Below are 25,738 nucleotides of genomic sequence, written 5' to 3' on the forward strand. Positions count from 1 at the left end.
TTAAAAACTTGTTTGCGGCTCCCTACTTTTTTCTCCCTGTCGTTACATGTCAAATCCAACTTCGTATGATTGCCAAGCATATTCACGTATGCTCAACCTAGGTGCACTTCAAGCAACGCCTACACTCATCCTCTCGAACTTCGTCAAGTTCGATTTTCCTCCCACTTGCCATTTTGGAAAGATGCTCCTTTTCGAAAAAGACACCATCTCGAGCAACAAATACTTTGTTCTCAGATTAGTTGTAAAAGTAATACCCCCTTGTTTCTTTTGCATACCCCACAAAGAAACATTTATCAGATTTTGGTGCAAGCTTGTCAGACATAAGTCTCTTGACGTACGCTTCGCAACCCCAAATCTTTAGAAAAGGTAACCGCGGAGGTTTCTTCGTCCATAATTTATATGGAGTCTTTTTAATAGCTTTTGACGGAGCACGGTTCAGTGTAAGTGTTGCAGTTTGAAGTGCATGTCCCCAAAAAGATATCAAAAGATTGACTAGACTTATCATTGATCGAACCATGTCTAAAAGCGTTCGATTCCTCCTCTCGAACACCCCATTCCATTGTGGAGTTCCAGGAGGTGTCGACTGTGAAAGAATCCCATGTTCTTTCAAATGATCGTTGAATACATGGCTCAAATATTCGCCACCTCAATTCGATCGAAGTGCTTTGATTTTCTTGCCATGTCGTTTCTCTACTTCACTATGAAACTCTTTGAACTTTTCAAAAGATTCAGATTTGTGTGACATTAGGTAGACATATCCAGGGGCGGACCCACCTTTAGTCATAGTGGGTCCGGTGACACAGTATTTTTTTAAAAAATAAAATATCAAAGAGACCCCTTATTATAGATAGGTGGTCTCTTTGATGCTGCTATTGGTAACACCAAACAATATCAAAGAGACCTCTTATTAAGATAGGCGATCTCTTTAATGATGCTATTGCAACAAAAGACTTGCTGTGGTTTTTTTTAAATATTAAAGAGACCTGTTATTTATATAAGAGGTCTCTTTGATGCTGCTATTGCATTTCGCAATTTTTTTGCGCTACTTTCTTTTTTCATTAAAGAGACCAGTTATATTTAATAACATGTCTCTTAAGTTATCTCACTTTTTTTTGTATAATTTTTTAATAATTTTTTTCCCTTTTTATATCTTATATTTGTACAACCAATTTTAATATTTCCCCATAAAGCTTATCAATTAACTAAAAAATCATAAAGATAATTCAATATAATAATTTTATTGTACCATTTGTTTATAACATGTTATCTGTAGTATTTTCGACTTGTAAAATTGAATTCTTAAGTACTGTATTTGGTTGTGGTATGAATTTTTGTGTCCTATTTTTGGATTGAAACCAATTTGGTGAAATATATATATATATATATATATATATATATATATATATAGATAATTTTTGGATTGAAATTAATTATGAACAAGACATGGAAAAAAAAATTGTACTTTCACAAATGATCAATAATTGATGGTGACACACTATCTCGGAAATCCTGGATCCGCCACTAGACATATCCATATCTAGTAAAGTCGTCCGTGAATGTAATGAAGTAGTGATAACCATTCCTTGTGGTCGTGCTCATTAGGCCATACACATCCGAGTGTACAAGGCTCAATAGATCACTTGCCCTTTCTCTGAACTTGTAGAAGGGATGTTTCGTCATCTTGCCAAGTAAATAAGATTCGCAGTTTTCAAATGACTTTAAGTCAAATGAATCTAGAATGTCTTCTTTTAGAAGTTTCTGAATGCGTTTAATGTTTATATGGCCTAGACGATAATGCCACAAGTAGGTGCTATTCGACCGGTCGGTCTTAGCCCTTTTCATGGTATTTTCAACATTATAAACCTGTTTGTCTAAACAACGCACATAAAGACCATTTTCTGAAAGTGTCGTACCATTAAAATCATTGTCAAGATAAAACGAACAACTATGTCCTTTATCCGAAATTCAAAACCCTTGGCGTCCAACGGCAAAATTGAAATAATGTTTCTAGTGATACTCGGAACATGATAACAATTACCTATTTCTAAAATAAGGCCCGAGGGCAAAGACAAACAAAGTGTTTCAGCAAACAAGGCAGCAATCCTCGCTCCATTTCCTACTCGTAGTTGCACTTCACCCTTCGCTAGCTTCTTACTTCTCCTTAGTTCCTGAGAATTGGAACAAAGGTATGAACCACATCCGATATCTAATACCCATGAAGAATCACTAGCAAAGTTAAGGTCTATAACGTAATTACCTATTGCAGAAGCAACATTGTCGTTCTTCTTATCCTCCTTGAACTTAAGGCAGTCCCATTTCTAGTGCCCCTTATTCTTGTAGTAGAAGCATTCGGAATCGGACGGAGAAGAAGCTACCTTCTTTTTTTTATCGCCTTTGGTAGCTTTTGGCTTAGGCAGATTGGCTTTCTTGCCTTTCCCCTTATAACCATTCTTCATCTTGCCCGTTCGCTTAAATGACTTGCCCTACTTAACCATAAGCATGTCATACTTTCCCTCATTCGATTTTGAGTGTTTTCTCGGCCTACGTCAACATCCCATGAAACTCGGTGATGGTTTTCTCCATGCTATGCATATTATAGTTCATCTTGAACCGATCATAGCCACTATGAAGCGAATGGGGAATGATGTCAATTGCCATCTCGGTTGAGTACCCGGCGTCAAGCCTACCCATGTTCTCAAATAATCCAATCATTTTAAAAACATGTGGGCTCACTGGCTCTCCTTTCTTGAGCGTGCTCTCAAGGATCTGCTTGTGGGTCTCAAACCTCTCGGTTCTAGCCTGGTCCTGGAATATATTCTGTATCTCAGTTATGATCTCAAAAGAAGTGTCCTTCTCCAAAAATGTCTTTTGAAGTTCCAGTGACATGGTGCCTAGCATTAGGCACTTTACATCCCTGTTGGCCCTGGTCCAATGGTTAAGGGCAGCCTAAGTTACCTCCTTGTTCGGAACGAGAGGCACTCCTCATCAAGGGTGTACTCCTTTTGTTCTTGCGTGAGAACAATTCTCAAATTGTTGATCAAGGAAGTTGGTTCCGCTCAATTTCTCCTTGTCGAGAATTGAACGGAGAGAAAACTGGTTGTTGTTGTTTGTAGGCATTATACTACAAATGAAAATAATTACTTGTTATAAATAACCATTCATAATCTAATAAGTTTGAAACAAAAGCATACTTGCAATTTTCAGCTTATCAACATTTTATGCACACATTCATAATTTTGTCCCATTAGGTGAGAATAAAACAATTTCAAGATCCCAAAAAACAATAATTAAGTAATTAAGCATACTTTGACTTGTCTTAACACTTATTATTACGCAATCCAACTGCTAATAGTTCCAAACTACTCTTAGTTGATAAGTTGTCGCATCTAATGCTTCTTGCCACTTATCTCGTTTTCCACAACATCCAAGGACTCCTTACCGATATTGTTGAGTTTAAACAAAACTAACGCGTATATCTAATATACCTTACTTCCCTAAGAAAATGATGATGTCTTTCTTTGGCATAGCTGATTAACAATTTTCGAAATTTTAGTAAGTGTCATTTTGGAATGGCAATTTTATTTCAATTTTCTTTGGGACTTAGGGTTTATATGTTGGTTTGATTTAAGTGAACTTAACTAATTATTCAACTTGAGAAATCCAATAGGCATGAATTTAAATATCAAGATATGAGCGAATAAATTGATATATAAATGCATAGTGATCTAGCATGGCCCCTTGAAAATTCTGTTGAATCGTCCAATCTTCAATCTTCATGGTCTCCTTGGCATCTTTGACTCCGTCTTCAAAGAAACGCTATCTTTGACTTTGACTTTGAAGAATTCGAGTACTAGAAACTAGCATGTAATCTAAATTAACTAAGTATAAAAATACTTAATGGCACGCGGTCCGTATTTATATTTACAAAAAACATAATGGCCGACCCCAGTCCGTATTTTCTACCCTAGTCGGGCCACACTAGTCACTTTTGTAAAAACCTACATAAGAACATTTCTAATATTCCATTCACCCATTCACTTCTAAAGTAAATTACCCAAACAAATTTTACAAATAATGCAAGCAATATCATAAAGTCATGTATCGATAAATAACGCGCACTTAATCAAATTACCAAAATTAACTAAAACTAGTCAGTTATTTAACCTATAATGTGAAGTAAAATCACTTCCTAAGCATGCAAAATGCTTAGACGCTCAAAATCGATTAATGACGCTCCCACTAAAACCCGCATCCATATTAATTAAATTAATACGATTAAATTTAATTAAACGAATAAAGTCAATTTTGTCAAAATTATGCGATCGTGATGAGAAAGACCGAGGCAAAGCCTCAAAATATGCTAAACCGAGTCCTAGCTCCCACGCAAATGCCGGTTGCTGCTAGGCTACCTAGCCGAGCAGCCATGGTAAGGCTCGGGCTGGGTGCACCCTAGCAGCCCCAGCTTGCTCGTGTGCATGTGTTGCACACTACCTAGCAGCCCCAGCCCGCATGCAGAGCTTGTGCTGCCTGGCAGCCCCAGCACGCACATAAAGCGCACACAAGCATGCCGTTGCTGCTCGGCGCTGCCTAGCAGCCCTGGCTCAGCTCGCATGCTTGCCGCAACATGCAAGCATCACTCGCACACATACCCCTTTGCTACCCTTCGCTCTCGCACACTCTAGCACACATGCACCACCCTCGGGCAGCAACACAACCCTTGCTGTTTGAGGAGTGTGGCATGCTTCGGGTTCTTTAGTCTCGAAAAATTATGTGTGACGATTTTTAATTCCAACCCTAATTTTCGAATTAAAATTGAGTATTTTTAAATTAATTTTAAGTCCAACTAAATTAATCCAAATTAAGGGCAACATCCAAAATTATTTCCAAGTACCATTCATCAATAATTAGGTCATTTTGAAATAATCAAAATTTTTATGGCATGTATCATAATTAAATTAACTCATCCCATGATTAAAATAATTATGATTTTGACAAACTAACCAAATAAATTAATTAACAATCCAATGAAAAATAATTTATTCAAATTAGGACTCAAAAAGTTTGAATATGTCAACCATCCAATGAAATCCAACATTCAAACTCAAGCAAGAACAACATGAATTTCAAACCGATTTCCAAAATCATTAAAATTCAAACTTTGTTCATTTAGGGTTTTAGTAGTCAAGATTCAAATCAATTATCCAATAAAAATTTTATCCTTTAAACATTTTAGTGGTCATTAATTACAACCCAACATAAACCATGTCACTTAGAATAATCCAATTGCAAATTTAAGCAAGTTCAAGTTTATGTGGAAATTTGAGCACTCCAAATTAATCATCCAAAAATTACCAATTTCATGCATTAAGAGGAGTATAAGTGCAGTAGATTAGTAACATAATCACTCACATAATCAACAATTATATGCCATAATTAATTAAAGTCCAAAGATTTAAAATTTTCTCGTTCCAAATGAAAAAATCCTCGAAAAACATGTTTCTGGGTGGATTTTGGCTTCTCGAAGCCATTTTTAAAACACTTTGTGAATAAAGTTCAATTTAGAATGCGTTTTCCACCCAAAATTCACTAGTATTTCGTCGAAATTTGGGTTCATAAGCATAATTTAGCAATTAATACGATTTTATCCAATAAAACCGAAACGCTAATCTAATTAAGTGCTAATCCAGATTTTAAATCCCCTTCCTAATTGGAAAAACTGCAAAAAATAATACAAACTTTGGCCTGTTCTTTTTAAATAATACAACCTTCGGTTTAACCGGTGGAAAGCCCCAACCTTTGTTTCTTTAGACTTTTTTGGTTTATTATTTTAGGTTTATAATAATGATTTCTCCCTTGAAAGAAAGGGTTTTCTATCTCATTCGAAAGACATGGTTTTTCGACCTCCTTCAAAAGACAGGGTTTTGCTCCTCTTTTCGAGGGGAGATTTCTTTAGTATAAAATCCGAGATAATTGATCTAATGGATTGCTCGTAAATTGCAGACCTCCCGGGAATGCTTGAAAAATGAGTATAAGAAAAAGGCAAAATTGGCCTTAACACCCTGAATTATAGCTTGGGTGCACCCATTAACCTGAACTTTAACTAGTAGCTGGAACACCACCAACTATTGATTGGGGTACAACATGTGCCATTGATGGGTATTTTTTAGCATTTAAAATGAGACACTTCTTGTAATTAAAGGGTAGTTAATTTAATAACACACTTTGCGCCTTAATCAATAGTTGGTGGTGTTCCAGCTATTAGTCAAAGTTAGGGGTGTTGTGTGCACCCTAGTTATAGTTGAATGTTAAGGTCAATTTTGCCTAAAAATAAATAAAAATAAAATAAAATAAATAAATAAAAAAAGGTAAAAAGGTGGGCTTGTGTAAGAAAAATGGTGTAAATAGCATGGGATAGGAGAGGTAAGATAATAAAAGAGGTTTCCAAGAAAACGTATAACATAGAAGTGAGTTGAATCTTGGAAACGACTCAAAATGAAAAACGAGTCGAAGTTTCTGGAACGGAAGAAGTATATATATATATATATATATATATATATATATATATATATATATATATATATATATATATATATATATATATATATATATATACCTCTTGTTTCTTTTAAATGCAACATTTCTCATTACGCAATTACCAAAGAGTTATTTCAATTATCAATATCTTCTTAATACTATTATGTAAGATTTTACAAAAACAAATATTTTAATAAAGTATATAACGATACGAATCTAACAAGATCCCACATGAATTATTTTTCTTTACAATAAATTATCAAAGCTAATCAAAGTCAAATATATAAATAGTGTAGAAGTAGCTTTAAAAAGTAGTGTAAAAGTTAAAGTGTTTCATTTAAAAGAAAACATAAAAAGTATGATATACAACTTACATAGTTTAGCTTATATATCGTCAAGATCATACATAATAGAACATGGGCATTGTCCAAAAAAAAAACATGGGCATTGTAAAAATTATTACAGTTCTAAATAATGGATACAATTATCCATTGACTAATTTATAGAAGTACTTAGTAAAATATATAGCATTTCTCACCACAATCTGGAGCATGAAAAATTACTTAAACTTGGTACAAGATAAGAGGCGCACCAAATTGAGGCACCATTGCCGCTAGACACATAGGTGCATGAACATAAGATGGGGAAAGCTCAAATGAGAAGTGCTGAAGAATCTTTGTCAAGGCAAGCTTTGCCTCTATCAATGCAAAATTCTTTCCAATACATATTCGAGGTCCACCACCAAAAGGGATGAATGATCCTGGAACTTTAGTTGCGTTTACCACTCCTTCCGAAAATCGATTTGGATTGAATTCATTTGCATCGTCACCCCATAATTCTTGATCACGATGCACCATGATCGTTGGCATATTAACCTCCATACCATTAAGTAGAGTTAGTTGCTTCAATTTTGTATTTGTATGGATGATTCGTGAGAGAGATGAAACTGGTGGGTAGAACCTCAATGTTTCATTTATAATCATATTCACCTGTAAAATAGGAAGGCAATGTGTGTTAAATCATAAAGCTCAAAGAGATAAAACTAGATCACACCAAAACTTCAAATTTCTGTTTACGTAATACTTTATTCGTCCCTATTTACACTCTGACTAGTAAAAAGATACGTATAAGACTATATCATGGATAAGCGAACTTACTATTGTAAGGCTATTAATGTCGCTATAATCCGGTGTCTTATCTTTCCCAAAGCGCGACAAAACCTCCTCTCTAGCTTTGCTTTGCCAATCTTGGTGTTCGGAAAGGAGCACCATTGCCCATGTTAATAAAGATGTAGTTGTATCTTTTCCGGCTAATAAAAATAACTTGCATTCAGAAATTACTTCTTCCATTGGAAGTCCAACTCCATTTTCTTCAATCTCTTTTTCATTTGACTCTAACATTATACTTAGTAAGTCAACTTTATTTATCGACTCCCCTGTTTGCCTTAATTTTTTTTTTTATCCACCAAAATTTTCACCATTTCTTTAGTTTCGTGAACCAGTTTCTTTCTCCTTCGATTAACTTTAGTGGGTAGATATCTGAAACATCAAGATCAAATTACTCCAAGTTAGTGCAAAATGCAAGATATCGAAAAATCTAACTATTAATCCATAAAGAAGAATTATTGACAACGTATGTCTTATACGTGATAATATTTTCATGCACTGAAAACTCACATCATCTATTATTTTGAACATTCCTGTTTGACAATAAAAATGTTAATATAAAATTTAACCCGAGACAATAAGAAATAAAGTTAGAAGTCGATCCATTATAATATTGCTATCTTTTAATCGGCTTAAATATATCTAATTTGAATTGGGTGGTGTTTATTATTTAGTACTACTATTTGTTTTCTCTAGTTCTTCTAGCTATTGTTTATTAATGTTGAATACATAGTTTATATTCTCAATCCAAGATATACGCTAGTTTTAAACTTTTAACTTAATACAGAGTACAGTCATGTTCACTTCACCTTAAAAAAAAAAATATTCAGTAAAAATAATTTCAATTCAGCAAAAATAAGTTCAATTCATAAATTAAGTTAAGTTAAGTTCAGTAACAATAATTTAAGTTCACTAAAAATCAGTAACTTTAAAGAAGAAATATAACATAAAATCAGCAAAAATAATTTAAGTTTAACAAAAATAATTTAAGTTTAACAAAAATAATTTCAATTCAGTAAAAATAATTTCAATTCAGCAAAAATAAGGTAAACTTAACGGGACTACAAGATGATGATTTAACTTAATTTTACATGTGATTTGAGATGATTTCAAGCTAATAATAATGTATATATAAATTCACTTTCTTCGGCCTTGTTCACTTCACCTTAAAAAAATAATATTCAGTAAAATAATTTCACTTAAGCAAAAATAAGTTCAGTTCAGTAAAAATAATTTCAATTCAGTAAAAATAATTTCAGTTCATTAATTATAAAGAAAAAATATAATAGAAAATCAGTAAAAAAAAATAATTTCAGTTTAGCAAAAATAATTCCAGTTTAGTAAAATTAATTTAAAAAGTTCAATAAAAATAATTTAATTTCAGCAAAAATAATTTCAGTTCAGTAAAAACAATTTCAATTCCGCAAAAATTAGGTGAAGTGAACATGGCCTTAAATTGTAAAATCCATCCATTTATTATCGTCTATCAATCATGATTAGGCCTGTTCAAGGATCGAATATCCGATCCGAATGCTTAGATATCAGAAACTAATATCCGAAGCATCCGATTCGAAAATTTTAAATATCCGAAATTTTTAGATCGGATGTTTCGGATATCCATTATCCACTAATTTTACCACTTTTGTATCACTAAGTTGTACAACATATTTTAACAAAATAATAGTCTTTTTGCAATAAAAATTATCATCAAATATATTAAGAATATTATAATAAGTTAATAATACAGGGTCAGTTTTATATGAACAAATTAAAAAATTTATATATATTTCACTATTTCAGCCTTTATATTTCAGATATCGGATATCCGAAATTTTGAAAATCAATATCCGAATTCGCATCCGATATCCGCTTTTTCGTATCGGATATCCGATTCGAAATGAAAACTCGAATCAGATATCCAAAAATTCGAATCGGTTGCGGATTAATTATCGAATTTTCGAATTCTTGGATAGTTTTGTTATAGCTTAGCAATTTGGATAGTTTTGTTATAGCTTAGCAATGGTTTTCCAACCAAACACTTTCAAATTGGTGCAAGTAGCATAGTTAATTAAATAATATTACGATCAAATCGAAACAAAGGTAGTTTGGTATATTTTTTAATATTTACAACACTTTCATAACATAGCAATATCTCAATACTTGCAATACATTATAAATGAAATATTTTTTGAAAAAAGTTACACTTTTATCCTTATTTAAAGCCTATTCCCACTTGAATTATACTCCTAATAATCTCTCAACCCCATTTAAAGTGTATTGTATATTATAAAAATGTGTATGTGTTGCAACTATTAAAATATGGTTGAATTGAAAAATAACAACATTGATCATACCTCCATCCAGGAATGTAGTTCGACATGGATCGCATTACTTGAAAAGCTAGGAACATTTCTTCTTCTTGGAGCTTAAATAGTTTTTTACCTTCTTCATAAGAGCTTCCGAAAGATGTTTCAGCAATTACATCTCCGGATAAGGCATTAAGAGAAGAATAAACATCGACTTTAGCTGATCCAGTTGTGGCTACCATTTCTTCCCATTTACGTATCATTTTGTCACAACATTTTTCCATTGTTGGCAACATATTCTGAACATGACACCACATTTAATCAATGTAATGTAAAAATGTGATGAAGCAATGTTATATTAAAAACATGTTTCTATTTTCACAAAATATTGGATAAGTTTGTTTTACCGTGTAATGAGTTCACTCATTTAATACATACTTCGTATTGTATAAAAAAAAATAGTATTACCTTCAACTTTTCCATGTCATAAGCAGGGTTGATGATTCTCCTGACTTTAGCCCAATCTTCACCCTCTCGCATTACAAGCCCAAAAGGTGTCTTCTTTCCAGGAGGCCGCTTGGTGAATACCTCATACTTGGCAAATATTTCCCTTATAAACTCAGGCTTTGTAATGTTAAGCCTTGGACTTCTTCCATACCACATAAAAGAGTCCTTTCCTATTCACAAAAGATTATCGATATTATTATTTAAAAGTATTGGCCTCGGTTATTAAAGTAAACTAGTGTTGTGTCCGTACGATGTCCGGGTAGTTTGTTGAATTTTAGGATAATTTTTTTGTTCCAATACCAACTCTTAACGTATATTTCATTGATACAATTCATATTTTATAAGAAACATATATAATCCTTTTCGATTTAGGATATTTTGAAATAACATACTATTAATGAAAATTATAGAAACATATTCCGTATGTGAAAAACAACTGTGTATTGATTAGTATTTTTCGATTATAAAACTCTAAACTAACAATTTAATCCTAAAGATCCATCTAAATTTTGTTGAAATAAAACTCTAAACTAACTTTTTTACGTAAAAAATCTATCTAAATCTATCCAGACTTTTTATATCATGATAAAAAAAAATAAAAAACTAAAAATTATAAAAAAAATCAAATAAATCATACGTATCATACTAATAATTTCGGAAATTCGCTGGTGGTGGGGTTTCAAGTGGTGGCCGTTGGGGTTTCAGTATTTTACTGGTGGTGGGATTCCGGGATTTTGCTCAGGTGGTGGGGTTCCGCAATTTGGCTGGTGGGGTTTCGGAGCATGGTGGTGGTGGTGGACCGGTGGTTACGGGGTAGCGGCGAGTAGGTGGATGTGGGTGGTGGTGGATATTGCTGCTGGTAGGTGGTGTCGAGGAGGCCATGGCAATTGGTAGTGGTGGCCATTAATTAATTATCCCCCTTTCTCTCTCCTACCCTTAATCACACACCCTTCATTTTGTTAATCAAACATTAACAAATTTTGTTTTGGAAACGTCCAGCAATGTTTGTTGCAAATAATACGTAACAGAGGAAGTATTAATTCTCAAGATTCCAATGCAAATTGACAGTTTATAATACAGAGTATTATATTGAGTATTGTAAATTGTAAAAAAAAAAAAAGCAAAATGGACAAATAAAATAATAAAAGGAATAGAATATAAGTGAGGGTCCCTCGGGATATTTAGGAAGTTTTTTCCAAAGTAAGCTCTATTATAAAACTATTTTGTAGAGTAGACTCGTGACCAAACTATTTACCAAATTAAGCTTCTGTTTTTTTTTAAAAAAAAAAAAATCAATGTGTAAAACGCTGTAAAGTCAACATGTAAATCGATGTCTCAGATGAGACAACGTTTTACATGTTGCCTTTTTTTTTTTTAAATTTCGTAACTTTTGATATAAAAAAAATTACACTAAAACACTGAGTGAGTCAGCGTTTTTAGTGTTTTTTTTTTTTGAAAATTTCGTAATTTTTGATTTAAAAAAAAAAAAAAAACTAAAAACGCTGACTGAGGCAGCGTTTTTTGTGTATTTGTTTTTATTTTTTTAATTTCTAATTTAAAAATAAAAAGGAAAAAAAAATATTAAAGCTGTTGTGTTCTTGAGCTGCCCCATTTTCCTAGCTTAATCAAACTTTTTTCTTCTTTGTTCTACACGTGGAGTTCATGCACTAAAGATTAGTGTCTCCTTCTAAGATTTATTATATTTGGTTTTTACCAATTATTCGACCGTCTTCCTGTTTTCACACCTTTAATCAAAGTTTCTACTTTTTTTTTTCTCCTTCACTTTCACTATTAATCCTGGGCACCGTGCCGGGCCGTGCCGCCGCGGGCCGTGCCTGGCGGGCCACGGGCTGGTTCGTGCCGTGCCGGTCGTGCCGGCGGGCCCAGGATTTCGTGCCGTGCCGTGCCGGCCATTTTCATAGGCCAGCCCACGGCACGGCCCTCGTGCCTGGCGGGCTCGTGCCGTGCCGGCCACGTGCCGGCCTGCGAGCTGGCAGCGGGCTGGTGCAGTTTTCAAATAATTTTTTTTTTTTTTTTTTTTTTTATATATGACAACATTATAAATTAATAAGTTTATAATGTATATAAGTTATAAAATTATAATTATAAGTTTTATAAGGTAACTTATAAGTTTATAACTTATAAGTTATAAGTTATTAAGTTATGAATTTTATAATTATAAGTTGAATATTTATGTTTTATAATTTGTATATTCAATATTTATATTTATATATTTACTTTATACTATTACTTTAAAATTTAATGTTTATGATTTATTAGTAATTGGTATAATTTTATTTTTTTTTAATATGAATTTACAAATTGTAACAAAACGGGAAAAAAGGCAAATTGGACTTTGGATGTGAATAATGCGTACTTTATATTATTATTACTTGAGTTGAGAAAATTGTACAATGATAACAATGATAAAAATCATACAATGATGGTATTAAACAAAAATTGGAAAATGATAAAATTGATATTTTTAAAATCGTACAATACAATAATTGTCTATTCTTCTTCTCCTTCTTCTTGCTCGTCTTCGTCTTCGTCTTCGTCTTCGTCTTCGTCTTCGCCTTCGCCTTCAAGGTCATCGGCTAGTTGCATAGATTGGGAACTAGCCGAACCCGAACCGGAAGCGGAGGTTCCTTCTTCGTTGTCGTTGTGGTCGTAAGAACGGTCTTGTGAGCGATTTTCCGCATCCAACCAATCTTTGAAACACACGCACATTTCTAGTGTTTCGGGTTTTAGACTTGTTCTTCTATCGTCTAAAACCCTTCCGGATGCGCTGAAAGCTCGTTCGGAGGCGACGGAGGAAACTTGGATAGCAAGAATGTTTCGTGCCATTGCCGCCAAAGTTGGATGCTTCGAGCTTTGTTGTTTCCACCATGCAAGGAGGTCGAGGCTGTTTATCTCATCGTCGTCCATGCCTTTGGTGAAGTCGTAACTCAGGTACATCTGCAACTCCGAGACGTCGCTTTGCGTTCTCCTGATTGATGAATCACCTGAAAACCTTGAAATCAAGTTAGTAGCTTGTGAAAATAAATGTTTGGCCTTCTTACTTACGTTTTTGGATGGTTGGGAAGGCCCTGAGCGAGGAACGGTTCCATATTTGGCTTCATAGACTCTATATAAAGCAAAAAACTGATCCTTCACATTAGTCTTATAGTTTTCTACATCATCGTCAAGAAACATGCATTGAAAGTAAATGTCAACTAACATAAATGTGTTTTCATACTTTTGCCTAGGATCTAATATGGAAGCAAAAATATAAATCAAAGGAATCTCACTATAATATTTACGCCACTTTTTTTTCCATTGCTGGAAGATACTGATCATAATCACTTTGATGGCGATGATCAGCGAAAAGTTGGGCGAGTAAGCATGCATTAGAAAGAAAGTTTTGAGCACAAGGATTGTAAACAGTAGAAAAACAATACGTCATGTTATATAATAACTGTAAAAATTGCATATATCTTTCACAGTTTTTCCAATCATCATCATACAAAGCATTTTGTGGAAATTTTTGGTTGTAAAATAATGTTAACGGGCCCTTGTACTCAATTGCCTTTGTTAACATGTCATAGGTGGAATTCCACCTAGTTGGGCAATCGGTTCTAATTTTTATTACCCTTATCTTTTGTTGTTTTAGAAAACTCTTCCATTCTTGGTATCTCATGTTAGAGCTATTAATAGACATAATAGCATCTCTGATTTTGCTGTAGTATGGGCCAATTGCCCGAACTCCATCCTGTACACATAAGTTAAGTACATGGCAAACACATCTAGTATGAAGAGCTTCACCGTCTAATAGTACATCGGTTAAGTTTTGTTTGATAAGATTAGCTGTGTATGTCATAGAGGTTGCATTATCAAAAGTCATAGACATCATTTTATCTCGAAGGTTGTATTCGTCTATTGCTTGCATTAAATGGTGAGCAATGTTAATGCCGGTGTGTGGGTATTCCAGCATTTTGAAATGTATTATTCTTTTTTGTAACATCCACTGATCATCTACCCAATGGCAAGTCACACATAAATAGTGATATTTATAACCACTATCCCAAGAATCGGCTGTTAAAGATACTCTACAGTTAAGGTTACTCAATTCGGCTTGTAACCGGACTTTGTACTCTAGGAAATTTTTCATTGCGGCGGAACGAACGGTTTTCCTAGAGATTCTTTTATGTTGGGGTTGTAGTGCTTTGTTAATGTAGGTGTTGAATGCGTCACTTTCCAAGAAAAGAAAAGGTTGTTCGGCGTGTACTATCATTTTTCCTAGTTCATCCCTATCCCTCTCATAGTTGTATGTAAAGCCGTATGGATGGAATTGGAAAATTTTGGGCTGGGTTGGATCACTAGCTGGTTTTGCACAAGCTTTCATGTGTCTAGATAAGTGTCCCGTCCCGTTTTTGGTAACTGCCGTGAATACACTATTACATGTTTTACATTTTGCCCATTGTTCACCATCTTTACTTAGGACAAAATAACGCCATACCTCACTCCTTCGGTTTTTCAAAAGTAGCATCTCAGTTTCGGTTAACCATTCATGATGTGCGTGATGGTTAGTAGTGAGACTAGTGGGAGTGGCAGTAGAAGGGGTAGAACCGGAGGGAATTCGGGTACTTTCTTGGCTACCTTGGCTAGAACAATAGTTTTGTTGATCACCGATATAATTAGGTGGAAATTGGTATGGTGGTAGTGGAAATTGGTTTAGTGGTGGTGCTGGAAATCCCGACGTATTATATGGCTCATAGCCCGGGGGGAAGTAAATGGGGTCATTGGTTTGACTCGTAATTTGGGGGCTCGTTGTATTTGGTGGTTCCCTAGAACTACTACTACGGATAAGTCGGCCTTTCCCCCTAGACCTAGATGATGGGTTGTTCGATGCCATAATTAACAATTAATTTTTTAATAAAAAGTGGTTAACTATAATAATAATAATTAATAACAACAATTTTAACAATAAAAATATCAATAATAATAATTAATAACAACAACTATAACAATAACAATAACAACAAAAATAAATAATAACAACAATTGTAACAATAATAATAATTAATAACAACAGTTATAACAACAACAATAACAATTAACAACAATAATAATTAAACAAGATTATTCTAATAATAACAATAAAACAATAATAAATTTAAGATTAGTTTAGATCTTACAACCGTGCTTCAACGCTCCACTAATTACGATTACGAACTTTTTAATTTTTTCCGATATTAGGAAGATAATTAGAGAATTTAAGAGAATAATTAGAGAATTTAAGAAAATAAGGATTATTAGAGATTTAGAGAATATAAGAGATAAGAAGAAGAGATTGTGATTTTGTGATTTGGGAATGAAATGGAGGTGAGTATTTATAGAATTTTTGGGGAGCAAATTGGCAAAATAGCCGTTTTTTAGCCGTTTTTTTGGCTTATTAGAGCTAGAATAAACTGTAACATTACCGTTGGCCCGCGGGCCGTGCCTGCGGGCCAGCACGGCGGGCCATGCCCGTGCTCGTGCCGGGCCGTGCCTGGGAATTCTCAACCCTGTCCGTGGCACGGGAGTTGAACTTCGTGTCGTGCCGTGCTTGAATTCGGGCCGTGCCGGGCGGCACACGGGCCAACCCGGCCCGTTGAGCGCGGGGAAATTATTTCGTTGACTAACCTCCTCACGGCCAAACAAAATTTATTATAATCCTAAACTAACCCCTAAACAAGTCTAGTGGTAAGTTCGGAGTCGAACCACAAGGAACGGTAATGTTGGATTGTTCTCGATCTAATGCTTAAGCTACGCCGAAGTCGGTTTATGGATAGTGGACACTACAACTACACTAACACACATATAAAGATCAAGATATTACAAAGTCTACTAGGGGCAAAGATCCATTTTGAACAATTAACAAGTTAATGGGAATCGATTTGATAATCAATCATGCAAAGAAAGAATCAAAATGGGAATTAATTACCATCAAGAGCAATCTCTCAAATTCCTAGCCTAGATCCCTCATTGACTAGGTGCATAGAAGAAATTTACCCAAAATGCAATCAAATATATAAATTCTAATTCACAATCCCTTGTCAAACTAGAACTAACATGCAATTAAGTTTGCTATCTTGGGAGATCAATCCAATCTAAAACAAACAACATGCCATCATCAATTCAATCAATTTAATCACACAATTATCATCAAATTTATCTCAAATAACTCAATTAACCATAACAAAGCTTCACTCAACACCTAGTAGAAGGAAATCTACTCAAACATGATTAACAAAGCAATTAATAAAGCATAAAGAGAGAAGAGAGTAAGAAATGCTCATTGATATAAAATGGAGATCTTCAAATCATCAAATTCCTCCTTTGATTATCCAAAATCCATGAAAACCATTGTTTCTCTCACTTTCTCTCTCCAAAATTTGAGAGTTTCTCTCTCTAAAAACCTAAAACTACTGAAAATATGAATTTTTTCCCCTAAAATGAGCAAAAAATCTATTTATACCCCCTTACTAAATTGCCTAGGAAGCTCCGCAAAAAGTCGAGCAGCGTGCAGAGGAGCGGGCGCTCCAATTTCGTGCACGGGCGCTCCTATCTGCAGCAAAATATGGCAGAATCGTTCCAGAAAGTTTAGAGCGGGCGCTCCTCATAGGATGCGCGCCCGCTCCTATCGGACTGGGCAAACCGCTCAGCTTCAAATGAGCATATCTCCCACGTTTTACAACGGAATTGGGCATATGACCTGTATTTGGAAAGCTCTCAAGATAAGCTTTCATCTCCAATTGGAATTGCCCCAAAATGTTTTGTAGATCAAAAGATATAGGCGTTTGAAATTCGATCATTGAAAATCAAGTGCACATTTCTTCATTACTTGTTCTTTTATGTTTTATATTTCTTCAATCTTGAGCAATGAACTTATCCAAGTGTTCCTAAACATAAGAATAAACCAATAAAGTTTAATCTAATGCCATAAGCAACTAAAATATGCAAGAAAAGCCAAAATTGAGCAATAACGACATTTCACACGCAATCATGACAAATGTAATAAAATGTTATTAAAACCAAGTAAAAAGATATAAAAACTATGAAAAAATAACTAGAAAACTCTTAAAAATAGCGACATAAATGACACTTATCAAATTCCCCCAAGCTTAACTTTTGCTCGCCCTCGAGCAAAACAAAAGAAACACAAGGGAATGTGATGCATTTTATACAAACAAAGAAAACTAGAAGGGGAAGAATATACACTAACTCACTTTCGTAGGAATCACGAATACATTTAGCGTATGCATCAAGCACTTTAAACCCTTAGATTTCTCTAGAGGACGAGTAAGCTCTCGTAAGGGTGTCCTAAGAGTTTAACCCATAACTCTTGAAAAAAATCAAGGCAAAGCAATAAATAAATAAAATAAAATAAATCGAAGTAAGAGAAAAGTTACAAGCGTTCTAGAGTGGACTTTTATGATGGAACAAACACTAATGAATGTCAATATTTCTAAAATAATAAAGGTATGCACGTTCTAAGATGTCCAAGGTTGGTTGAAACATAACATATGCTAAGCATAGAGAACTAAAGGAAACACATTCCACCTTTTGTTCCAACCAATCAAACCACGTTCTCTCTACTAGTTTCAAATCCACTTTCAAGTTAGCTTCTCATGATTCCACGAAGGAACCGGAAAATAAATAAGAAATTAAAAACATTGAGAAGGTTACCCAACATCTTGGCTATGCAAACTCGCTCTATAGGCTTGATTCCTATTTCCCGCCATCATTGAATGACTTAACCCTTTAGGATCAAAAGGACTTTCAAGGTTGTAACATATAAGCTAGGAGAGTAAGGGTGTGGAGAACTCTTGAAATTGGCGGTAAACCTATGTGAAGCACGGGTGGAACTTCTTCCACAAGATCCAAACGATTCCAAAACAAAAGTGCCAAGTATGCTTATTAAATAACTTTCCCCCAAGCTTATTCAACACAAAATAACAAAAACAGGGAAAACAACAATAACAAAACCTCTTTTTTTTTTGTGCTTTACATTCTTCTTTACTTTTTTTCGATATTTTCTTTTTCCAAGCTTTTGCTTTTGCTATTTTTTTTTTTAATGTCCTTGCCTCTTTTAACTTTGGGCGGCTTTTTCTCAAAATGCATTTGGTTTTATGCAAAAAAATTATATACAACACATACTTGTTTTGCAAATGAACTCATAATTCTAAACTTGCACCATAAACAATAAAACAAGCTCCAAAACAAAATTGCTTCACAAACTAAAGGTAGGAGTTAAAGTGAAACCAAGGCTGGAAGGCTTGTATTGTGGTTAGAGAAAAGAATGTATATGGATCAAATGGGCTAGTAATAGGGGCAAATGCAAACCAAATCTAAAATTTAAAATTAATCCTATAAAAAGAGAAATGTCTTTGTCATCCCCTAAAGTGGCTTAGTCGCGATCTTGGGAGCTAAAAGTCAAGTTCTAGATATGAGAATGCAATAGCCAAGGATCCAAATATGCCGCTCAACAAAGTATGATGAAGGCTAGAACAATTATACCTCACTAGGGATAGCAATAAATAACTCTTGATTTCATATCCACTATAGAGAGCAACTCCATCTTACCACAAGCAAGTGAACTAGAGCTTCATGGTCCTAAAGTTCTTAGCCAACTACCTTAGCATACCATATCCTAGAGTCAACCTAACACATTCTCAAACCGTGCACACCTCTAAAATTTAGGAAGAAAGACATTCAAGAATACAAGTCCAAAAGTATTATGTCCAAAGCAAGAACAAAAGAAAATACATTGCAAATTTGCCTTGATAGAAACAAAAATCTTTTTGTGATTTTCAAGACATAGAAAATGGAAAAGCATATACAAATGTGCATGGAATATATATGAATCAAAATCTACCAAATATGATAGAATCCCCTCCCCCAAGCTTGAATGAGACAACATGCTCAAACATAAATCAAATAATCCATGGGAGGGGAAAACAAGGAGATCAATCCAACAACCCAACATATCTCCTATTTCAAAGCCACTTTAGGTATCAACCAATGGAGAAAGAGCAAGGAATGATATTACCGGATTTTAGGTGGGTGTATATACCCGCAAATGACCCAATTAAACTTTTCAAAGCCACTCTTCTCAAGAATTGAATCTTGTTTTCCATATGCTAGCAATTGTGGTGCCAAACTTCCTTGATTCTTGATCCAAACCAATGCACCAAAGTATATCAAGTTATGTACCTAGAAAAAGGCACACAAAAATTTCCATGAGAGAAAATCTATTCTTAAAAGAAAAGAAAATGAAAGCAATAAAACACGGGTTACTTCCCGAGAAAGGCTTGCTTAAGGTCCAAGCTTGACCGCTCTAGTAAATAATATTGCAACGATCGCAAGAGCTTGTCAAATGCACTACTACACATCTCATAAGATAACAAGTAAGCAAATGATATAAGAAGGGCATGCACCAAGATTAGTGCACGCAAAATAAGGTGAAGAGGGAGTTGCCAAGAAGAAGAAGAATCAAAAGAAAATTCAAGAAAATAAGAAGAAGAATAGAAAGGCAAACTCTCTTCACAAAAATCTTTTTGGGTGGCAAAATCACCCTTTTCCTCAATAGAAGACGAATGAGGGACATGAAAATCTTCATAGGCAAGGGGTTCCCCAATAGGCTCATTAACAAAGGAAGGAAGGGATATAGGAGTGTAGGGGATATGGTTGAAATTCCTAGAAAAAGGGACATGAGAGAAGGGGATAGGAGCAATGGTCTCACAAATGGTCTCTTCTTCACCACCATCCCTCAAATCACCAATTTGAGCATGAAAATCAATCATAGAATCCTCAAAAGAAGAACACTCATGATCATGATCTCCCTCAAACATCCAACTTCCAAGAGGAACTAAATAATCCCCTTCACTACAATCATGAACAACAACTCCCTCAACTTCCTTAAAGCCTAAAATCTCAAAGCCATGCATGAATGGATGCAAATTCATTTCAAAATCATCTCTCTCCCATGAAGCATTCTTAATGAACTCACTCAAAAGGCTATGGGTTTTCATTTGACACTCAATAAACACATTAGACATAACCTCAAATGAATCCAAATACTCATGGATAAAAGGATCACAATCATGCACTTGAGACTCATCAAGATGGGAAAGAGGGTTAGGATTTTCAAAATCAACACTCTCTTCGTTCTCAACTCCTTCACCATCACTCATATGCTCACCAATGGGATCCTCACACTCTCTTGGTTGCTCAAAATCATCATCATCATCCTCAACACACACATTAAATTGGGATTTTTCACAAACAAGCATCAAGGGTGACAATTGGCTTTCTAACTCTTCTTTTCTTCTCCTTCCCTCCTCAAGACGCTCCTCATTCTTTTTCATTATCTCTAATTGACCTCTCATAGAATTAAGAATCATTTCCTTACTAGGCTCAAGCTCATTATCAAGCTCAATGCACCTAATTTGAGATTCAAAAGTAGCAATAAGGGATTCAAAAGGTGTTGAAAGTTGAGGCTCAACAAGAGAAGAAGAAGTACAACCAAGATTGGAAAAATCAACATTAAGATCATGAGCATATACATCACATTGGGGAGTGGGGGCACAATCAAACACATGAGATTCATCATTAAGGGAACGAAGCACATCACAAGAAGGCATGGTAAATAATGAAGAATATTGAAACACACCATTAGCATCAACTTGAGCATGTACCTCATCATCATGAACAAAAGAGGAAATAGAGTTGAAATCATGTGTTTTAGGTTCACTTAAGGGATCATGTAACAAATCATGGGAATTCATGCTAATATTAGAAGTATCAACACATTGCATATCAATAATAGAATCATGATTACCCTTATTATAGACATCCCAAGCAAACCAAACATAAAAATCCCAAGCATCATCAATTGATAATGCTCTAAATTCACCATTATGCATGCATTCAACTTCATCCCTAATTTGCTCATTCAAACCAAAATAACAAATCTCACAAGCCTCCCAAAGACTACAACAATCAAAATCCAAATATCCCTCAAGTCTATTGAAATATTCACAAAAAGGCTAATTATCATATTGAGGAAACGAGTTACTTGCCATTTTTTTACAAAAACAAGAAAAAATAAAAAAAAAGAAAAAGAAAAGTATACACAAAGACCTAGACTCAAGAAATAAAAAACAATCAAGCATTGACACCGTTCCCCGGCAACGGCGCCATTTTGAGCGCGGGGAAATTATGTCGTTGACTAACCTCCTCACGGCCAAACAAAATTTATTATAATCCTAAACTAACCCCTAAACAAGTCTAGTGGTAAGTTCGGAGTCGAACCACAAGGAACGGTAATGTTGGATTGTTCTCGATCTAATGCTTAAGCTACGCCGAAGTCGGTTTATGGATAGTGGACACTACAACTACACTAACACACATATAAAGATCAAGATATTACAAAGTCTACTAGGGGCAAATATCCACTTTGAACAATTAACAAGTTAATGGGAATCGATTTGATAATCAATCATGCAAAGAAAGAATCAAAATGGGAATTAATTACCATCAAGAGCAATCTCTCAAATTCCTAGCCTAGATCCCTCATTGACTAGGTGCGTAGAAGAAATTTACCCAAAATGCAATCAAATATATAAATTCTAATTCACAATCCCTTGTCAAACTAGAACTAACATGCAATTAAGTTTGCTATCTTGGGAGATCAATCCAATCTAAAACAAACAACATGCCATCATCAATTCAATCAATTTAGTCACACAATTATCATCAAATTTATCTCAAATAACTCAATTAACCATAACAAAGCTTCACTCAACACCTAGTAGAAGGAAATCTACTCAAACATGATTAACAAAGCAATTAATAAAGCATAAAGAGAGAAGAGAGTAAGAAATGCTCATTGATATAAAATGGAGATCTTCAAATCATCAAATTCCTCCTTTGATTATCCAAAATCCATGAAAACCATTGTTTCTCTCACTTTCTCTCTCCAAAATTTGAGAGTTTCTCTCTCTAAAAACCTAAAACTACTGAAAATATGAATTTTTTCCCCTAAAATGAGCAAAAAATCTATTTATACCCCCTTACTAAATTGCCTAGGAAGCTCCGCAAAAAGTCGAGCAGCGTGCAGAGGAGCGGGCGCTCCAATTTCGTGCACGGGCGCTCCTAGCTGCAGCAAAATATGGCAGAATCGTTCCAGAAAGTTTAGAGCGGGCGCTCCTCATAGGATGCGCGCCCGCTCCTATCGGACTGGGCAAACCGCTCAGCTTCAAATGAGCATATCTCCCACGTTTTACAACGGAATTGGGCATATGACCTGTATTTGGAAAGCTCTCAAGATAAGCTTTCATCTCCAATTGGAATTGCCCCAAAATGTTTTGTAGATAAAAAGATATAGGCGTTTGAAATTCGATCATTGAAAATCAAGTGCACATTTCTTCATTACTTGTTCTTTTATGTTTTATATTTCTTCAATCTTGAGCAATGAACTTATCCAAGTGTTCCTAAACATAAGAATAAACCAATAAAGTTTAATATAATGCCATAAGCAACTAAAATATGCAAGAAAAGCCAAAATTGAGCAATAACGACATTTCACACGCAATCATGACAAATGTAATAAAATGTTATTAAAACCAAGTAAAAAGATATAAAAACTATGAAAAAATAACTAGAAAACTCTTAAAAATAGCGACATAAATGACACTTATCACCCGTGCCCAGGTTTATTCACTATACTCCTACCTTTAACCTTTTCTGTCCTCTGTTGAGGCTTTACTTGAGCAACACACCTTCGTTTTGGATGGTAGAATTTGCTCATGAATTGATTTTGTTAAACACAAAACAATGGCAGCAATCAAAGCATATGTATTGTCCGTATATTGCAATCATGTGAATATGAACTTAAATACAAAGAGGAGAAGAAGATAGGAAGCAACAATCGTATCCCAATTCAACCACAATACTCGGATACAATACAATTCCAACGAATACAATCATTATCGTATTAACGCAATGGTGTATAATTTTTTTTATATTTTTTTTTTAAAAATCAAAAATTACAAAAAAAAAAAAAAAAAAAAAAAAAAAAAAATCAAATACACTATAAACGCTGCCTCAGACAGCGTTTATAGTGTTTTTTTTTAAATCAGAAATTACAAAAAATTAAAATAACAATCAAATGCACTCTAAATGCTACCTCAGACAGCGTTTAAAGTGTATAATTTTATTTTATTTTTTTAAGTCAGAACATACGAATTTTTTTTTTAAAAAAAGTCAACATGTAAAACGCTGTCTGAACACATTGAATTTTTTTTAATAAAAAATCGGGGGTAAAACGCTGTCCGAGACAGCGTTTTACTCCAGAAGCTTAGTTTGGTAAATAGTTTTGTCACGCGTCTACTTTCGGAATTAGTTTCGTATTTAAGCTTAGTTTGGAGAATCATCCGATATTTAGACCTTAAAAAGAATCTACGGAGTATATAATATTAACTCTGTTTTATAATATTTGCAATAATTTGATATAAAGTGTGGGTAAAAAATGTAATCGTTATGAAAGTAGTATTTTGTATTTGGCCTATATCCATGTATTCGACTATAACATTCTTTTAAATCTATCACATTTTTTCTATTGAATACAAAGTATTGACGATTGTTAAAAAAATGTAAATAATAATAAAACGATTTAACAAAAGTGTTTCGTAGAACATACCATATTGTTCGATGGTTCGTTGGAAAAAGGGCATGATATGAGGGATTATATCTTGAGAGAGGGATGAAATGGACTTGGAGAGTGATGAATTGGCCGTGCGGGTGATCTCGGCGAGATCCCCGGAGATCGGACGGTAGGGATTGCCTCGAAAGCCTTGATCTCTCAAGCACTTCTCTAGCCTCTTTGGCTTCAACCATAGTGAATTGATGAGATGCAATGGAACATAAACAAACAATAACACTAAAAAGATGGTTGCAAGAATATCAGTTAGCATGATTGATCCAAGAAGAAGTGGTAGTGTACTTTTTTTTAGGCTAGGTGTGAAATGTTGTACTTGTACAATAACATTAAGTTCATATATAAGTACTATTAATAAAGAATAAAGATGTTATTTGCTTAATTAGTCCGACACTTGCCGACGTGAAAGTCTACATCTATTATTAGTCCGACAATTATTAGGGATAGTTGCCTTTTGTATTAATTGGCTTTCGTGTTATGAACCACAAGAAAAATATAAAATAAAATAAAAATAAAAAATTTGAAAATGAAAGTGCCTATCTTGATGGGTTGGGATTTTGGGAATCGGGATTAGATTTGAAACATACAGTACCAATCTTTAGAATTGGATATGGAACTAAAGTACCCCTAATAATTGAAGTAGTCCCTCTGTGTTTTTTTTTTTTTTTTTAAGTGCTCTAATTTGAGTGGGATAATTATCAATGTGAAAATTTGATTAATAATATCTTTAATTATTATATAAGTATAAATAAAAGATTTCTTTTTAAAAAAAATATAAATAATAAGAAATTTACTTGTAATACATATGGAAACTATGCATTGATGAGATCATTACAACAAGTACTCCCATGAATATATTTAATTTTCACAAACTTTTCAAAAAACCCAGATTACTTTAATTATTGAATGGTGGGCTGCTGACAACTTATTTCTCCTTCTCTTTCAAGGCCCATGACAGCTACTGAAAACAAAAACTTGACGAGATCAACGCCTTCCTCTACTTCAACAGAGTTACTCTGAAATTAATCCAACTTTTCAATCTTCTTTTCTTCCAATTTCAATGCTAAATAAGGTGATAATGAAAATTTCATAATCCCTCCTCCTTTCTCTCTCCTCCCGTCTCCCGATAAGAAAATACACTACAATAATTAGGTTTTATTTCTTCACTTATCTGGGTTGATTTGGGGAAGATGGAGATTGATAAAGTTTACCAAATCAACGGCTAATTCAGGACTCTGGAGTAAATGGTTGAGTACTCTAGTTTTTTTATGCTTATTGGGTAATTTTCAATTATTACCTCTGTTACATATTAGTTGCAACTTTGGAATATTTTATGTCTCTCAAATAATGCCCGAAAGTTGCAACTAATATGAAACGGAAGTAGTAATTTTTTGGTGCTTATTGGGTAGCTTTCAATTGATTAAAGATTAACTATTGGTGAACATAGTAAGGGTAACTTTAATTTAGGTGAGTAAAGAGTA

General features: G+C 34.2%; 1 protein-coding gene and 1 pseudogene across 1 annotated transcript; both read right to left on the reverse strand.

The window, feature by feature from the left end:
* Window positions 1-2,541: 2,541 nt before the first annotated feature.
* LOC110717027 lies at window positions 2,542-2,886 on the reverse strand. The gene has a single exon (XM_021895667.1). The coding sequence runs from the start codon at window positions 2,884-2,886 to the stop codon at window positions 2,542-2,544; it is 345 nt and encodes a 114-aa protein (XP_021751359.1).
* Window positions 2,887-6,933: 4,047 nt separating this feature from the next.
* LOC110716962 lies at window positions 6,934-25,368 on the reverse strand (annotated as a pseudogene).
* Between the last annotated feature and the right edge of the window lie 370 nt (window positions 25,369-25,738).

The sequence above is a fragment of the Chenopodium quinoa genome, unplaced genomic scaffold, assembly GCF_001683475.1.
Source record: "Chenopodium quinoa cultivar QQ74 unplaced genomic scaffold, ASM168347v1, whole genome shotgun sequence".
NCBI classification, from domain to species: Eukaryota; Viridiplantae; Streptophyta; class Magnoliopsida; order Caryophyllales; family Amaranthaceae; genus Chenopodium; species Chenopodium quinoa.

Bases quoted from the DNA above. Each gene is read 5' to 3' on its own strand.
- LOC110717027 (XM_021895667.1), bottom strand. From the start codon at position 2,886: ATGTCACTGGAACTTCAAAAGACATTTTTGGAGAAGGACACTTCTTTT.